This window comes from Hippopotamus amphibius, chromosome 9, assembly GCF_030028045.1.
Source record: "Hippopotamus amphibius kiboko isolate mHipAmp2 chromosome 9, mHipAmp2.hap2, whole genome shotgun sequence".
In the NCBI taxonomy this organism is placed as follows: Eukaryota; Metazoa; Chordata; class Mammalia; order Artiodactyla; family Hippopotamidae; genus Hippopotamus; species Hippopotamus amphibius.
This window is the reverse complement of record NC_080194.1, coordinates 42,908,645-42,927,942: the sequence shown is the minus strand read 5'-3', so window position 1 is coordinate 42,927,942 and position 19,298 is coordinate 42,908,645. Positions and strand designations below refer to the sequence as shown.

The 19,298-nt window shown below is 36.9% G+C and overlaps 1 protein-coding gene across 7 annotated transcripts in view; it reads left to right on the top strand.

Annotated features, from left to right (window-relative positions):
* FCHSD2 (FCH and double SH3 domains 2) overlaps positions 1–19,298 on the top strand; it is a 291,030-nt gene that overhangs the window by 102,651 nt on the left and 169,081 nt on the right. For 5 of the 7 annotated variants that reach the window (XM_057747584.1, XM_057747581.1, XM_057747582.1 and 2 more), the window contains one exon: positions 16,240–16,316. Coding sequence is in view for 5 of the 7 variants with exons in the window: in XM_057747581.1 (XP_057603564.1) it covers positions 16,240–16,316 (77 nt within the window). In the remaining 2 variants the exon portion in view is untranslated. Of the gene's footprint in view, positions 1–1,877; positions 1,929–13,892; positions 14,580–16,239; positions 16,317–19,298 lie in introns of those variants that run through there. The other 2 variants (XM_057747583.1, XM_057747585.1) reach the window with 2 other exon arrangements.

The window sequence follows — 19,298 nt, the reverse complement described above, 5'->3', positions numbered from 1 at the left end:
ACAGCAGATACACAGCAGACATCTTGTAAAGTGGAAGAAGCCAATCTGAAAAGGCTGCAATACTATATGATTCTAAATTATATGACATTCTGGAAAAGGCAAAACTATACAGATGGTAAAAAGATCAGTGTTTGCCAGGGATTGGGATGGAGGAGGATGAAGGGAAGATGGATAGGTGGCGCACAGGGTGGTTTTTTTTTAAGTTTTTATATTTATTTTAATTAATTAATTTATTTATTGGCTGCATTGGGTCTTTGTTGCTGCACTGGGCTTTCTCTAGTTGCGGTGAGCAGGGGCTGCTCTTTGCTGTGGTGCGCAGGCTTCTCATTGCAGTGACTTCTCTTGTTGTGGAGCATGGGCTCTAGGTGCGCGGGCTTCAGTAGTTGTGGCTTGTGGGTTCCAGAGCGCAGGCTCAGTAGTTGTGGCGCATGGGCTTAGTTGCTCCACAGCATGTGGGATTTCCCCAGAGCAGGGATCGAACTCATGTCCCCTGCATTGGCAGGCGGATTCTTAACCACTGTGCCACAAGGGAAGCCCCCATAGGGTAGTTTTAAAGCAGTGAAATTATTATGATAATGCAATGGTGGATACGTGACACTGTGCATCTGTCAAAACTTATAGAACTGTAGGACACAAACAGTGAATCCGAATATAAACTGTCAACTTTAGTTAATAATGTGTCAAAACATTTTTTCATCAATTGTAACAAGTGTATTATACTAATGCAAGATGTTAATATTACGGCAGTCTGTGAGGCAGGGGAGTATATGTGAACTCTGTACTTTCTACTCAGTTTTTCTGTAAACCTAGAAACTGCTCTAAAAAAAAACTATAAATTTTAAAATGTATATATTTATTTGTTCACCAAAATGGTTAATGAATTAAGTTCAACAATTGTTTACTGAGCAAACACTGAACTTTGCTAAATTTTTATAGCCCTGTCCTAAAGAACTTACAGACAGCTCTTAGCCAGAATATATAGTGATTTGAGATAGTCTATGGTTATATCAGAATGTGTCTTAAGCTTTGAAAGAAGACCTGGTTTTGAACCCAAGCTTAACTAGCTACATGATCTTATGCAAATTACTTAGCCTTTTAAAACTTCTGTTGCATGCACTGCATAAGATGGTGGCTTTAAATGTTCGTTGAGTACAAATAGTAAGTACTGAAATATTAACTCTAATGACTAGTTATGTTTTCCATACAACAAGAGAAATGAGGAAGAATGGCTGTCATTGGCCTTGGATGTCATTGGCCTTGGATGTCACATTTCCTGTTTCTTCTGGATTGCCCCCTCTATTTTAAGATAACTAAGGGTCCAGCTCATGAAATTATTTGCCTGCTTATTTGATACATTCCAGTTTCTGCTTGAAGAAGGAACTGCTTTTACAGCTGTCTTTGAGATCAAGCGGACAAGTTCAATCATGCTGACTGATATAACACTTCTCTTGTTTAAAAACAACAGCAACTAGCTTGTTCACTCCCTCAATAAAATGCTTCATCAGAAGTTTACAAATAGATATCAGCTAATCCAAGCCTTGAACTTTAATTTTTAAAGAATTGAATAAAAATACAGTTTTAATGATGTCTAGTGACTCTTTAATATTCTAAATAAGCCAAAATTAGTATATTTTTTTACAAAAATCTGTCCTCATTTATGTTTTCCAGTTGATAATGCTTTAAATATTATACAATAAATCCCCCACATTTATTTTTTGACAGCAAATAATATTAATCTTTATTGGAAGATGACTGTAACACAGTGAAAACTATTGTTTTTCTTACTAATAGCTTCCAGCAATGTGAAAAGAAAAATTCCCAAAATGTAGGGGAAAGAAAAAACATTCATGCAAGTATAACCATCATTTTGTCGTTAAACAATCTACTGAAAAATGGGAAATGAAGTAAAAACGTTTGAAATAGAAGAGGTAAGCTAAGTCACTGCCTTTTAGTCAGTAGGGTTTTCTCTTGATTACAACTTGCATATAAATTGCGTTGGGAATAAATGGAAGAACTCTATAGGAGTAAACAAGACTATCTGGGGGGGGAATGGTTTAAGTGAACTTGAAAATGATTAAATAACTGGCATTTAATATTTAACATCAGGTAGATTTGGCCTTTTGCCTCCTAAAAGGAGGATACCTTTTACTAAACAAACTTCCAAGTTATACACTCATATTGGCAACAGCATTATATAAACTGGACATTTAATATGTCCTCTGTGTTTAAATCCAACAGGATTTATGCACATACTTTCTCTTATTAAACTGTCGTAATAGCAACATTCAGTGGAGAACTAAGAATATTGCAGGGAGATAACTTTTATACCTCTTACTGTATATTAAAGGAAACTGAGTTTTGTGTAAGTACAGTAAATTAACTTTAGATGATATATCCCAATTATTATTAGGGCCGTAACTCTTCAAGGAAACATCTTTTTAAATGTGTTTTTATGATTCTATTTTAAGCACAACAGTAGTAACGGTGCTTTTTCTCTTGAGTAAAGAAAAGACATTGAAGGGTCTTTCTTAAAGAACAAGAATAACTTCTAGGAAAACTTCTTTGAAAGTAGTTATCTCCTAAGCACAAAAGAAGAATTCACTATATAAGTGGAAGTGTAAGCTTCAAAGAACAAGTTGGATGCTTAGAAGTAAAAATTTACCCCACCAACCCTTCTCCCACATTTTCCCTAGTGTTTTTTATATCACAAACTTTTTTTTAAGCTCTTTATTGGAATATAATTGCTTTACACTCTTACACCAGTTTTTGAGATACACCAAAGTGAATCAGCTGTATTTATACATATATCCCCATATCCCCTCCCTCCCGCTACTCCCACCCTCCCTGTCCTGGCCCTCTAAAGCATCACCCATCATCGAGTTGATCTCCCTTTGTTATACGGTAATTTCCCACTAGCTGTCTATTTTACATTTGGTAGTGTATCTGTGTCTATGCTACTCTCTCACTTCATCCCAGCTTCCCCTTCGCCCCCCACCCCAGCCCCTTGTCCTCAAGTCCATTCTCTACATCTGCATCTCCACTCTTGCCCTGTCACTGGGCTCATCAGTACCATTTCTTCAGATTCCATATATATGAGTTAGCATACGGTATTTGTTTTTCTCTTTCTGGCTTACTTCACTCTGCATGACAGTCTCTAGGTCTATCCACCTCATTACATATAGCTCCATTTCATTGCTTTAATGGCTGAGTAATATTCCATTGTATATATGTGCCACATCTTCTTTATCCACTCATCTGTTGATGGGCATTTAGGTTGCTTCCATGTCTTGGCTATTGTAAATAGTGCTGCAGTGAACACTATGGTACATGTTTCTTTTTGGATTATGGTTTTCTCTGGGTATATGCCCAGTAGTGGGATTACTGGGTCATATGGTAGTTCCATTTTTCTTTTTTTAAGGAACCTCCAAAGTGTTTTCCATAGTGGCTGTACCAGCTTACATTCCCACCAACAGTGCAGGAAAGTTCCCTTTTCTCCATACCCTCTCCACCATTTATTGTTTCTAGATGTTTTGATGATGGCCATTCTGACTGGTGTGAGGTGATACTTCATTGTGGCTTTGACTTGCATTTCTCTAATGATTAGTGATGTTGAGTATCTTTTCATGTGTTTGTTGGCCATCTGTATGTCTTCTTTGGAGAAATGACTATTTAGGTCTTCTGCCCATTTGTGGACTGGGTTATTTGCTTTTTTGGTATTAAGCTGCATGAGCTGCTTATATATTTTGGAGATTAATCCTTTGTCTGTTGATTCACTGGCAAGCATTTTCTCCCATTCTAGAGGTTGTCTTCTTGTCTTGTTTATGGTTTCTTTTGCTGTGCAAAAGCTTTTAAGTTTCATTAGGTCCCATTTGTTTATTTTTCATTTTATTTCCATTATTCTAGGATGTGGGTCCAAAAGGATCTTGCTTTGATGTATGTCATAGAGTGTTCTGCCTATGTTTTCCTCTGGGAGTTTTATAGTGTCTGGCCTTACATGTAGGTCTTTAATCCATTTTGAGTTTATTTTTGTATATGGTGTTAGGAAGTGTTCTAATTTCATTCTTTGACATGTAGCTGTCCAATTTTCCCAGCACCAGTTATTGAAGAGGCTGTCTTTTTTCTATTGTATATTCTTACCTCCTTTGTCAAAGATAAGGTGCCCATATGTGCTTGGGTTTATCTCTGAGTCCTCTATTCTGTACCATTGATCTTCCTTTCTGTTTTTGTGCCAGTACCATCCTGTCTTGATCACTGTGGCCCTGTAGTATAGTTTGAAGTCAGGAAGCCTGATTCCGCCAACTCTGTCTTTCCTTCTCAAGATTGCTTTGTCTGTTCGGGGTCCTTTGCGTTTCCATACAAATCGTAAGATTTCTTGTTTTTCTAGTTCTGTGGAAAATGCTGTTGGTAATTTGATAGGGATTTCATTGAATCTGTAAATTGCTTTCTATAAGATTGTTATTTTCACAATGTTAATTCTTCCAATCCAAGAACATGGTATGTTCCTCCATCTGTTTGTATGGTCTTTGATTTCTTTCATCAGTGTCTTATAGTTTCCTGCGTTACAGGTGTTTTGCCTCCTTAGGCAGGTTTCTTCCTAGGTATTTTATTCTTTTTGTTGCAGTGGTAAATGGGGGAGTTTCCTTAATTTCTCTTTCTGCTCTTCCGTTGTTAGTGTATAGGAATGCAAGACATTTCTCTGCATTAATTTTCTATCCTACTACTTTACTAAATTCATCAATTAGTGCTAGTAGTCTTCTGGTAGCATCTTTAGGGTTTTCTATGTATAATATGAAATCATCTGCAAAGAGTGACAATTTTACTTCTTCTTTTCCAATTTGAATTCCTTTTATTTCATTTTCTTCTCTGATTGCTGTGGCTAATACTTCCAAAACTATGTTGAATGATAATGGTGAGAGTGGACACCCTTGTCTTGTTCCTGTTCTTAGAGGGAATGCTTTCAGTTTTTCACCATTTGGAATGATGTTGGCTGTTGGTTTGTCATATATGGCTTTTATTACATTGAGGTAATTTCCTTCCATGCCTATTTTCTGGAGAGTTTTTCTCATAAATGGATGTTGAATTTTCTCAAAAGCTTTTTCCGCATCCATTGAGATTATCATATGGTTTTTATCCTTCAGTTTGTTAATATGGTGTATCACATTGATTGATTTGTGTATACTGAAGAATCCTTGCATTCCAGGAATAAACCGCACTTGATCACGGTGTATGATCTTTTTAATGTGCTGTTGAATTCTGTTAGCTAGTATTTTGTTGAGGATTTTTGCATCTAAATTCATCAGTGATATTGGCCTGTAATTTTCTATTTTTGTGACATCTTTGCCTGGTTTTGGTGTCAGGGTGATGGTGACCCTGTAGAATGAGTTTGGGAGTGTTCCTCCTTCTGCTATATTTTGGAAGAGTTTATCACAAACTTTTTTAACCTAAATTATGCCAAACCCTGGAATTTCTTCTTCTTTCCTCAGTTGGTCAAATTCCTGTTTGCTCTTTCAGATCCAGTTCCAATGTGCTTATTAAGTTTACGTAGGTTTTCCTGACGTCTCTCACTTTAGGAGAGTTAGTGACTTCTCCTCTTTTCTTATACTTCTGCTAAACCTAGTATCATTTGTATTATAATCCAACAACCCTTTCTGCCATTAAATAGCCTACCAGGGTATTTATCCCTGGAGGAGATACCATGATCTGTCCATTTGTATAAGGCCAAAATCCAAAGGGTCATCTTTGTTGTCGCCTTCCTTCTTATCTCTTCTGTAGCTCGACCATTACCAGTCATGTCAATTTTCCCTGCCAAATAAGTTTATAATCAGTCTGGTTCTCTCTTTCTCCAGTGTCTCCACACAGTTCAAACTCACATCATCTCTGCCAGAATACTGCTGCAGTCTAGAGAGTTTCTTGTAGATGGCATATAGTTGGATTATGATTTTTAATCTATCTGCCAGTCTCTCAGTCTCTTGATTGGAGAGTTTAATCCATTTACATTTAAAGTAACTACTCATAAGGATGTACTTACTTCCTTGTCATTTTGCATTATTGTCTCTTTTGTGTTTAGCTCAGTTTTTGTAGTGAAACATTTTGATTTTCTTCTTACTTTGTTTTGTGTATATTCTTTGTGGTTATATTTAACATTATAAAGTTATAAAACTCTAATTTGAATTTACACCAGCTTAACTTCAGAAACATTACAAAAACTCTGCTCTTTTATAGCTTTATCTCTAACCTTTTCATTTACTGATGTGACAGAATCATGTTTTTGTATATCATGGATCCAAAAACAAACTAAAACTTTTTTGATTTGTTAGTCTCATACATATAAAAAAAATATAAAAAACAGTATGTGGAGTTACAAAACAAAGTAACAATAACACTAGCTTTTAGACTAATAATTTTTTAAAGAAATGTATTAGTCTCTTAAATTATGTAGAAAACAAAAAGTGGAGTTACAAATCACTGTTACAATAATACTAGCTTTTATAATTGCCCGTATGCTTAGCATTAGTGAGATCTTTATTTCTTTATACTGCTTCAAGTTACTGTCTAGTGTCTTTTCATTTCACCTTTAGGATTCCCTTGAGCATTTCTTACAGGGTAGATCTAGTAGTCAGGAACTCCCTCAGCTTTTATCTGAGAATATTTTAATATCTCTCTTACTTTTGAAGGATAGTTTTGCTACATATAGTATTTTCTTTTATATATATATATATACATGCACACATATATACATTTATTTATTTATTTATTGGTCTTCATTGCTATGCACAGGCTTTCTCTAGTTGCGGTGAGTGGGGGCTACTTTTCATTGTGGTGCATGGGCTTCTCATTGCTGTGGCTTCTCATGCTGCAGAGCATGGGCTCTAGGCACGTGGGCTTCAGTACTTGTGTGGCACATGGGCTCAATAGTTGTGGCTCGGGGCTTCCTAGGTGGCTCAGTGGTTAAGAATCCACCTGTTAATGCAGGGGACATGGGTTCGATCGCTGCTCCAGGAAGATCCCACATGCTGAGAAGCAACTAAGCCCGTGTGCCACAACTATTGAGCCTGAGCTTTAGAGCCTGTGAGCCACAACTGTTGAGCCCATGTTCTGCAACTACTGAAGCCCACGTGCCTAGAACCCATGCTCTGCAACAAGAGAAACCACAGCAATGAGGAGCCCGCACCCCACAACAAAGAGCAGCCCCCGCTTGCCGCAAGCAGAGAAAGCCCGCGTGCAGCAATGCAGACCCAGCACAGCCAGTAAATAAATAAATAAATAAATAAATTTATTTAAAAAAAATAGTTGTGGCTCATGGGCTCTGGAGCATAGGCTCTACAGTAGTTGTGGTGCACAGGCTTAGCTGCTCCGCGGCACATGGGATCTTCCCGGACCGGGGCTCGGACCTATGTCCCCTGCATTGGCAGGCAGATTCTTAACCACTGCACCACCAGGGAAGCCCCTACATACAGTATTTTCAATGGCAGGTTATTTTTTCTTTTAGCACTTTGAATATATGGACAACCCACTGTTTTCTGCCCTCCTAAATTTCTGTTGAAAAATCTGATAGTCTTATTGAAGATACCTTGTATGTGGCTATTTGCTTTTTCTCTTGCTGCTTTCAAGATTCTCTTTTTGTCTTTAGCTTTTGAGAGATTGATTATAATGTGTCTCAGTGTGGGCCTCTGAGTTCATCCTACTTAGAATTTGTTGTGCTTCTTGGCTGTTTATATTCTTGTCTTTTGTCAAACTGGGGAAGTTTTGGACCATTATTTGTATAATTTCTCTGTCCCTTTCTCTCTTCTACTTCTAGGACTCCCACAGTGCATATTGGTCCACTTGTTGGTGTCCCAAAGGTTCCTTAGGCTCTGTTCACTTTTCTTCATTGGGGAATAGGGGTTCAACCTCTGTTTCTGCACCTTTGTGTCTCCACCTCCTTGATCAGAAGCAGCAATCAGTGATCAGAGCACAGATCCCTGATATTTGGAGCACAGGGTCCTTATTGCCTACCCTGTCTTCTGCAGGCTGCTATAGGAACAAGTTCATGGCTGCCTGCCACTGTGTTGGGAGATGGGGGGCTGGGGGGGGTGCTAACTGCTGCTGAGTTAAGTGCAGAAATTGGTTGAAATTAACTTCATTTAGCATCCAGGGTTTCTCTGAAAGTTACAACCTTTAAAAAAGACTTCAGAGTTACAAAATAGTTACACGAGGCAGATTCTGCCATTGGATCTGTTGTTTGTGTTGGAAAACAGAATCTTAGTGCTTTCTACTCTGCTACCTTCCCAGAATCCTCTCCTGCAATAGTCTTCTAAGTGGGGATGTAACTCAGAAACAGCCAGATGGAAGAGATGCATAGAGCAAGTACATGGCAAGGGGTGTAGGGCTTCCATGCCTTCTCTGGATGTGCCTATCCCCCACCATCTCAACATGTTCACCAACCTGGAAGCTCTCTGAACTCCATACTGTTGGGATATTTATGGAGGCTTCCTCAAGTGGGTATGATCAATTATTAACTCCGTGTCTAGACCCTTTCTCCTCTCTGGAGTTTAAAAAAACGGGGCTGGAAAATTCCAAGAATATAGCTTGGTCTTTCTGGTGACCAGCCCTCATCTAGGAGCCCATGAAGAGTCACATCATTAGAAAAAAGACACGGCTATCAGCCAGGAAAATCAGTGGGACTTAGGAAGTCTGTGTCATGAACTGGAGTCAAAGACTAAATGTTAGAAATAAATTCTCCTAGCACCTCTGTTTACAAGAGTTTTATGAGTTCTGTGCCAGAAACCAGGGACAGAGACCAACACATAAATATTTTCTTTTATTTCACAAGGTATATAACTTTTCAATTTGGCTTTTTTACACTTGGCAAAATGCATTTAAGATTTATCCAGGACTTCCCTGGTGGTCCAGTAGTTAAGACTCTGGACTTCCACTTCAGGGGGCGTGGGTTCTGTCCCTGGTTGGGGAACTAAGATCCACCTGCCGTGTGGCATGGCCAAAAATTTAAAAAAAAAAAAAAAAGGTTTATCTAAGTTGTGTAAATTAATAGCTTTTATTACTAAATGGTTCTCTTGTGGTAATGATGTACCATAGTTTAACTGTTCACCTATTGAGGGATATTTTGGCTGCTTCTATTTTCATGAATAAAGCTGCTAGAAACGTTTGTGTGCAGGGTTTTGTGTGGAGATAAGTTTTCACATCATTTGGCTAAATACATAGGAGTGCTATTACTGAGTTATATGGGATATCTGTGTTTAATTTTATAAGAAATTTCCAGGGACTTCCCTGGTGGCACAGTGGTTGGAGGTCCACCTGCCAATGCAGGGAACACAGGTTCTAGCCCTGGTCCGGGAAAGATCCCACATGCCATGGAGCGACTAGTCCCATGTGCCACAACTGCTGAGTCTGCACTCTGGAGCCTGTGAGCCGCAGCTACTGAGCCCTTGTGCCACAGCTGCTGAAGCCCGTGCACCTAGAGCCTGTACTTTGCACCAAGAGAAGCCACTGCAATGAGAAGCCTGTGCACCACAGCGAGGGGTAGCCCCCACTCACCATAGCTAGGGAGAGCTCGCCTGTGGCAGCGAAGACCCAACACAGCCAAAAATAAATAAATAAGTAAATAAACAAATTTATTTTTAAAAAAAGAAATTTCCAAATTGTTTTCTAGAGTGGTTGTACCATTTTACATTTCCACCAGCACAGGTGTGTCCTGTGGCCCTATGTTCTAACATTTGATATTATAGTATTTTTTTGGATTTGAAGGTGTGTGGTGGTATCTCATTGTTTTAATCTGCATTTCCATAATGACAAGTGATGTTCAACATTTTTCATATGTTTATTTGCCATCCCTACATCATTTATTTGTTTGTTTATTTATTGGCTGCATTGGGTCTTCGTTGCTGTGTGTGGGCTTTCTCTAGTTGTGGCAGGCAGGAGCTACTCTTCGTTGTGGTGCATGGGCTTCTCATTGCAATGGCTTCTCTTGTTGCGGAGCATGGGCTCTGGGTGCATGGGCTTCAGTAGTTGTGGCTCGAGGGCTCAGTAGTTGTGGCTCGAGGGCCCTGGAGCACAGGCTCAGTAGTTGTGGTGCACGGGATTAATTGCTCCGTGGCATGTGGGATCTTCCCAGACCAGGGCTCAAACCCATGTCTCCTACATTGGCAGGCAGATTCTTAACCACTGTGCCACCAGGGGAGTCCCCTTACGTCTTCTTAATGAAGTGTTTGTTCAGATCTTTTGCTCATTTTAAAAATTGGGTTGGTTTTTTCCTTGTCGTTGAGTTTTGAGGGCTCTGTATATATTGTGGATATAAGTCCTTTATCAGATATGTGATTCGCATGTATTTTTCCTAGTCTGCAGCTTGTTTGTTTTTTGGTTTTTTGGGTTTTTTTTTTTTTTCATTCTAACAGTGTCTTTCCTAAAGGAAAGAGTTTAATTCTAATAAAGTCCAATTTATCACTTTTCCTTCATGTACCTTGCTTTTGGTGTTGTATGCAAAAATTCTTTGCCAGAGGTCAAAGAGATTTTCTTTTGTGTTCTCCCACATGTTTTGTACTTTATGTGCTTTTATGTTTGTCTGCGAACTATTTTGAGTTAATTGTTGTGTAAGTTGTATGTGTTAACGTTCATTTTTTGACATATGGTCATCCAATTGTTCCAGCAGCATTTGTTGATGCAGACTATCCTTTCTCCATCTAATTGCCTTTGTGCTTTGTGAGAAATCAATTTACTGTATTTGTATAGATCTATTTTGGGGCTCTTTTCTTTTCCATTATCTATGTCTATTCTTTTGCCAGTAATACACTGTAACATTTTAGTATAGTGTAGTAATTAGCCTTGAACTCGTAATGTGAGTCTCTTTGTTCTCATTTTTCAGAATTGTTTTGGCTAGTATAGTATCTTTACTTTTCCATATACATTTTAAAATCAGTCTTTTGATATCTGCAGAAAAACTTTATAGAATTTTGATTTGGATTGCAATGAATGTATAGATGAAATTCAGAATAATTGACATCTTAACAATGTGATCTCTTCTAATCCATTAACATGAGATTTTCTTTGATTTTTTTCATCAGTGTTTTGGAGTTTTCCACATACAGTTCTTACACATATTAATATTTTGTTGGATTTATACCTGAGTACTTCATTTTCCCCCCAGTGCTTTCCTAATTTTTTTTTAAGTTTCAAATTCCAGTTGTTCATTACATGTGCATAGGAGAACAATTGAGTTTTCTATGTGGGCTTTGTATCTTGCAACCTTGCTAAACTTTATTAGTTCCAGGAGGGTTGTTGTTTTTTTCTTTGTAGATTCTTTGGGGTTTTCTACATAGACAATCATGTCATCTGTGAATGAAAGTAGTTTTATTTCTTTCTGTCCAGCCTGTATGCCTTTTGCTTCTTTTTCTTGCCTTTTTGTACTAGGTGGGACTATGAACATAATGTTGTAAAGGACTGGTGGGAGAGGACATCCTTGCCTTATTCCCAGTCTAGGGGGAAAGCATTCACTTTCCATTAGAAGTATGTTATCTGTAGGCCTTTTGTATATATCCTTTTTAGGTTAAGGAAGTTTCCTTCTACTGCTAGTTTCTTGAGAGTTTTTATCATGAACAAGTGTTAAATTTCATCTTTTCAAAGAAATTCTGTTTGGTCCTCAAGTCAAATAGGTCATTTAATATGTTGTTAGAACTTGTTTTTTCTTACATAATTAAATCTAAACAAAATAAATCTTTATTTTTCATAAAAGGAAAAGTCTAAAAATTTGTAAATACATGTTTAATATGTAACATGAGATTAATACCTCATTTTATGAAATGAGTAGAAAAATAAGTAGACAGTTTCTTATGTAATCTAAAATAATATATTGATAATTTTTTTTACCTTAACTTCAATTATATTGTGCACAAAACACAATTTTGAAATATTTTTCAAAACTTGCCTTAAGGGGAGGGGGTGTGAAGTTCTCTATTACTATCAATTTTAGAATAGTAAAGACATTGTATGATTTATAATCATTGTATAATTTACATAAGTTTGAGAAATATCCAACTTATGCAGTAGACTTTAATTTTTAAAAGTCAAAAAAAAAAGTCATTTACATGTATAAAAACAGATGATTGAACCTGGTGTCCCCCCCCCCAAAAATAAATAAATAAATAAATAAATAAAAAAGAAAGAAAGAAAAAAAAAGTCATTTACGTAATGTTGGGAATTTCATGACAAAACGGTATACTATATTAAGTAACATGGCTTCCTATAATTTTGAAGTGCCATCGGATGTCAAATCCTTATAAAATTTAAATATTAGTTCCTCTGTATGTTGGGGGGAAAATGGATGCAAAATAACCTGTGTGAGATTCATGGGGCACACTCCTGCTCAGCTTTCTGTGGTAAAGGGGCAAAAAGGTTAAGCCATCAGTCCATTTCCCAGTGTCTATTGAACAGTGTCTTTCTTTGTGTTGCTTTACTTGTTAGAGCAATATAGCAAGTGTTACTGAGAGGTGAAAGAAAGCAAGTCTTACATCAAACACTGATGGCTTTTTAAAAAGTTGGAATGGGATGTTACTGGATGTTCCAAAGAGTATGTTGATAGTACCTTTTTATGGAAACCACTGCTCCAGAGTAAACTGTGTTGGAAATCAAATCAACATTATATATTAGTGATACTCATGTAAATATAAATAAATATTATATGTTTAATGCATCAGTTTTAAAGAGTAATGTTGTGGGCTGGGGAAGTGATTAAAAAAACAACAAAAAACAACACTTCTTAAAAAATTACCAGCCATGGGGTTTATCTTCCATTAGCCATTTACTTGTGGTAGATTTTATTTTCTATACAAATAAACCTTTTATTCATAAGATGTAGCTTTAAGTGTAATGTAAAAGGAACCAGTTAAGTATAGTATGCTTTCAGAAGCATGAAATGTTATTTAGGACCTTCCCTATAAGGGCCATGGAGTATTTCTTAAGCATCCATGCAGATTAGATCTTGAACAGCTGCATGGAGTACACAGAAGTCATGATTCCTGTCTCTCTGAACTAACTTGAATGAAGTCTTTCATCTAAAGATCTCACTGTTTGTCTGTTTCATGAATCCCTCATCTCATCTCTGAAGGGCTCCATTCAGTTTAATACAGTTCAACATTGTGGTTTAGAGCTCTAGAAATTGCTATTGTAACTTATAATGCACAAAAATAACAAGTTGAAGTAATTTCAAAAATTTTTAAAGAATTATATGAAATCTACTTTCAAATGATTTGGGGGGCAAAGATTTAGAATGCTAACTAGGGATTCTAATTCAAACTTAAGTAGGTATGTGACTCAAGTAAATTTTGTATGCTCTAAGTGTATAATTTCTCTGTAGTTACAGCAGGGCCTAACAGAATTAAGAGAAATAAGTGTTTGAGATGCTTGTTAATAAGTTCATTTGTTTTATGTAAATTTACATTACTGTCATTCTGCCCTCTTAGTCCTTCTCATAATCTGAGGCTCCTGTCATATCCCATGGTCTGTAAAAAGTGTTCTGCAGTCACTTTAGCAGTGATTAAACAGAAAAAGTCACTATCATATTATTTAGATGTAATTTGTTAAGAAAATATCAGATGATCTTTTCCTCCTCTGGATAGTTTTATCACACATTGCCACTTACTTGGCAGTAACCCATCTGTTGCCTCCCATTTTATGTTGTATGCTTCTTATTCCTGTCTGCATATTATGAGTTCTTTGAATTCAGGGATCTTAACTTACTTGAATCTTGATAAAAATTAATATGTACTGCCTTCTAAATATGGAATAAACTTTTTTTTTCATTGCTTCAGAGTATTTACACGTGTTCCCTTTCAGTAATGGAGGTAGCCAATTTGACTGTAATTTTACTAAGGAACTTATTTATTGTATTAAAACCACCTGGTCATAATCTTAGAAATCTGGTATGTTTTTTTCCTTTGAGTGTATGAAAATTAGGGAACCAGAGAAATTTTGATATAAACATTTCTAACTCATAATGGCAAAAACACAAAAAGAGTTTGAGAATTTTATATTAGAAATGGAATAATGTGGTAGTATTTATTCATGCAATCAGGGAACATTATTGGTATCAACTAAATATGAGGCTCTTTGCTATAGCCTGAAGACATAATGATTTGAAAAAAAAAAAAAAAAAAAGACAAGATCCGTTCCTGATGGAACTTATAGTCAGCAAATAGGCAAAGCACATTTAAACCAGACAGTAACAATGTGTACGGATTATGAATACAGTAGGGTGGTGTAGGAGAGAGCAACTGAGTAAGGGTGAACTACTATACAGTGATTAGAAAAGCCCTCTTAGAGAAGCATACAAAGTAAGACCAAAAGGATAAGTAAGTACCTAGATTGTGGTCTCTAAATATGTTTTATCTCTGAAAGTTATCAGAATTCCTTGGAAAACTAGCTTACTGCAGATATGGAATAGGAACTGTAAAGGGAAACAAAGAAAGTCTATTGGGGTCATGATATGGGAGCCGACTTGGAGGAGCTCCCACTGACCACCGGTGTAACATTTGGAGCATCAAGAGAATCATGGCTGCAATCGATTGAAACACACCCATTATTCAAAATATGTGAGTTCATAATGCTGCTTTAAAAATTCCTTGTTCACTTTTGGACCAAAACTGCCCAGTCAAGTATTTATCTTGCCTCTTCTCTAAGAACTGTACTTCAGCATACCCAAATAGTCCAGGAAGGATAGTTCTTTAAAAAAGAATTCAAGCTAATAAATGCAGAAAGAATGATAAACTATTCTCTTTTAGTGAAATAAAACCAAACACTTAGGCAATGAAACTTTTCACATTTTTCTGTATATACTTTTGAATATTTTGTGCTAAAGATCAGATTAAAGGAGGGGCAGCGAGAATTCAGCCAGTAGGAATGGGAGTGGTGGGATGATATTTCTTACAAATAAAGAACAGTATGAACAAGGTACAGAAGTGAAAAAAAAATTCTGTACATATTCAGGGAAGACTTAGTAACTGTATTCCCAAAAGTGCAAAGTATGTAAGTGGAAGTATTGTGGATATGCAGTTATATGTGAGTTTTCGGAATACGTAGGCCCTGAAAATAGTGAAACCAGACTATTGCCAAGTTCAAAAGGAGCTTGAGATTCAAAGGAGCTTCTCTATAGTTCTTGCCACCCTTTGGACTCATTGAAATAATGGTAAACAGAAGCATTCAACAATGGATTTAATTAAGCCAAATTGATTTGGCAGCAGACCTTAGTAGAAAGGTACCATGTATAGAGTGCATCATTGATTTTACTTGGGCAACTTCTGCTTAAAGTAGGCAGTCAATTAATGTGATTGTTCCTCATCTCAGCATTTTATTTGTTCTTTTTAAAGTTGCATGTATAGAGATGAATATCCCAAAGTTAACGATTTCTGATCCCTTACATTGGGCCCTGTTACATTGTTAGGGGACCACATATGTTTCTTTCTAAAAGTAGTATGCTTTATATTCAGAGTGAGTAGTTTAGCCTCTCTTGCCAAAAAAATAGTCTTCTTTGTTCAAGTCCTGTACCTATTATGGATAAATACACTGTTTTGTCCAGGTTCATGTCTATATGGATAACGATAAGTGGGTATTTCTTTATGCAACTAATTTTTTTATTTTAAGTGATTTATGCCATGGTATTATTTAAAAAGGAAAAAGCTCTTAAAGTCTGTCTTGAAAATTACTACTATGGAAGTTTTGTCCATTAATTTTATAAGCCAGTGCTTATCTGTCTGCTCCAAATTGAATGTGTTGTAGTCTTTCCTCGTATATGAGTTTGGCTGCTGGGATTCAGAAATGCAATATACGCCGTAGCAGAGGAATGATGGGAAATTGAGATGTCAAGCTGAGTAATCAGAGCTCTGTGGAGGTGTATAGCTGGGTTCCCTGTGATGTACTAGGGGTAGTTTGTTTTTATGGCTTGTCACATAGTTTGGTGAAGTGAAAAGCATTTCAGTTAAATTTCAATTTTCTCATCTTTATACTCATCTTTTTCCTAAAAATGAGGACAAGAGAAGATTTTGAAAATAATGAAACAAGTTATAGTGTTCTACCATTTATCATTGGTTCTTTACTTTTGAATTAAATTTACATATGGAAAGATGGGATTTTGCTAAGTAACGTATTTTTAAGGAAAAGAGCTTCCTTTACAGCACAATAATTATTTTATAATTATTATGTTATATTATATTATATTATATTATATTATATTATATTATATTAATATTTTAACAGGGTATCCAGAAGTTGGCTAGTCAGTATCTGAAGAGAGATTGGCCTGGAATAAAAGCTGATGATCGGAATGATTACAGGTAACTTAATAAGTAGTTCTTGCCCATTTTCTTTAAAACTGGTTTCACGTAGTGTCATGTCACATATATATAATATAGACTTCAGTTTTTTAAAAAATTACTTCTTTCCTCTGCTGTGTTTTTAGACATGTCAAAATTATTAAAGTGTTAATTTTCTACAACATATAATCTATATGAAATAGATCATTTTCATATGTCTTAAGCTAAGATTACATTTTGTTTAATTAATTGATACCCACATAAGGAATTTAAAGCAGGTAGATGACAGTGGAACACAAATTGTTTCCTCAGTAACCTATAGATGAAACACATTATTGCAACAGTAATGAAATAAGATTGTAATCTTCTGTCATGATCGTTGATTCTTTACTTCTGAAACAAATTCTGCATTTGGAAAGATAGGATTCTGTGAGCCTAGGGGAAAAGTTAAGTCTATTTGTGTGTGTATATATATATATTAAATGTGTACACACACACACACAAACACACACACACAGGGTATCCAGATATTGACTAGTCAATATCCCACATACGAATTTTTTTTTACATCTTTACTGGAGTATAATTGCTTTACAGTGTGTTAGCTTCTGCTCTACAACACAATGAATCAGCTATATGTATACATATATCCCCATATCCCCTCCCTCTTGAGCATCCCTCCCACCCTCGCTATTCCACCCCTCTAGGTTGTCACAAAGCACCAAGCTGATCTCCCTGTGCTGTGCAGCAGCTTCCCACTAGCTATCTATCTTACATTTGGTAGTGTATATATGTCAGTGCTACTCTCTCACTTTGTCCCAGCCTCCTCTTCCCACTGTGTCCTCAAGTCCGTTCTCTACGTCTGTGTCTCTATTCCTGCTCTGCCACTGGGTTCATCAGTACCATTTTTCTAGAGTCCATATATATGCATTAGCATACTGTATTTGTTTTTCTCTTTCTGACTTACTTCACTCTGTATGGCAGGCTCTAGGTTCATCCACCTCACTACAAATAACTCAGTTTCATTCCCTTTTATGGCTGAGTAATATTCCATTGTATATATGTGCCACATCTTCTTTATCCATTCATCTGTCAGTGGACTTTTAGGTTGCTTCCATGTCCCGGCTATTGTAAATAGTGCTGCCATCAACATTGTGGTACATGTATCTTTTTGAATTATGGTTTTCTCAAGGTGTATGTCCAGTAGTGGGATTGCTGGGTCATATGTGTCATGGCTCGAGCATGGGTTGGAAAAGAATTTCCAGACACAAGGCAGAATGTAAGGAAGATACAGTTTATTAGAGAGAAAGGACGCTGTAAAGACAGCGGGATGACTTCCTGGCAGACCAGGGAGAGCTGATGCTCTGGAGGGCTCATGGCCAACTTTTATAACCCCAAAACAAGGAAAATTCCTGCTAGGAAAATGGCACTAATTGATTGGTCAGTGCACCAAAGGCAAGAGGTGTCATAGGCTAGGGTCCTGTATGGTGAATACCTTCCCTAATATGGGGTCTGATTTTTGGCTAGCCCAAGTCATGAGTCAAAGATTACTATGAGGGTCAGGATAACTCCAGAATTTGGTTGCTATGAGTGCTGGGTTAACTCTGGAATCTTGTCTTGTGACTTTGGTATAGAACTCCACAATATGGTAATTTTATTTTTAGTTTTTTAAGGAATCTCCATACTGTTCTCCATAGTGGCTGTATCAGTTTACGTTCCCACCAGCAGTGCAGGAGGGTTCCCTTTTCTCCACACCCTCTCCAGCTATTGTTTTTAGATTTTTTGTTGATGGCTGTTATGACCGGTGTGAGGTGGTACCTCATTGTGGCTTTGATTTGCATTTCTCTAATGATTAGTGATGTTGAGCATTTTTTCATGTGTGTGTTGACCATCTGTCTGTCTTCTCTGGAGAAATGTCTATTTAGGTCTTCCACCCATTTTTGGGTTAGGTTGTTTTTTTGATATTGAGCTGCATGAGCTGCTTGTATATTTTGGAGATTAATCCTTTGTCACTTTCTTCATTTGCAAATATTTTCTCCCATTCTGAAGGTTGTCTTCTTGTCTTGTTTATGGTTTCCTTTGCTGTGCAAAAGCTTTTAAGTTTCATTAGGTCCCATTTGTTTATTTTTGCTTTTATTTCCATTACTCTGGGAGGCAGGTCAAAAAGGATCTTTCTGTGATTTATATCATAGACTGTTCTGCCTATGTTTTCCTCTAAGAGTTTTATAGTGTCTGGCCTTACATTTAGGTCTTTAATCCATTTTGAGTTTATTTTTGTGTATGGTGTTAGTGTTGCAGAAAACCAATCCCACGAGACACCAAACACCACACTCAGAGGGTTGGAGAACTCAGGTTTATTGAGCCGGCGGACCCAGACGAGCTAACACTCCAAAATTCTGGGGCCCTGTTTCAGGGGAATCTTTTCCTTATATAGGTTACGGCATATAGCTATCATTGGCACAGACTGATTGATTGGTTTAAACAAGGCTCTAGTTGAGTTTGGCACAAACTGATTGGTTACATAATTACTATAGGTTACAGGCAGTTACAGAGTGTGGGAGTTGCTACAGGTTACATGCAAGGGGTGGGGGGGTTTCCAAACAGAAACTTGCATGAGCAGGACATTCCATACTTATCAGAACATCTCAAGGTTACAGTTGATAACTAGGTCATCTTGTTCTTATCGCGGCACAGCAAGCAGTTTTTACAGAAACAGAGCTAGCATAAAGTTATAAACTTCAAAATTTCCCCCATCATTAGGAGGTGTTCTAATTTCATTCTTTTACATGTAGCTGTCCAGTTTTCCCAGCATCACTTATTAAAGAGGCTGTCTCTTCTCCATTGTATGTTCTTGCCTCCTTTGTCATAAATTTAGGTGACCATATGTGTGTGGGTTTATCTCTGGGCTTTCTATCCTGTACCGTTGATCTATATTTCTCTTTTTGTGCCAGTACCATACTGTCTTGATTACTATAGCTTTGTAGTATAGTTTGAAGTCAGGGA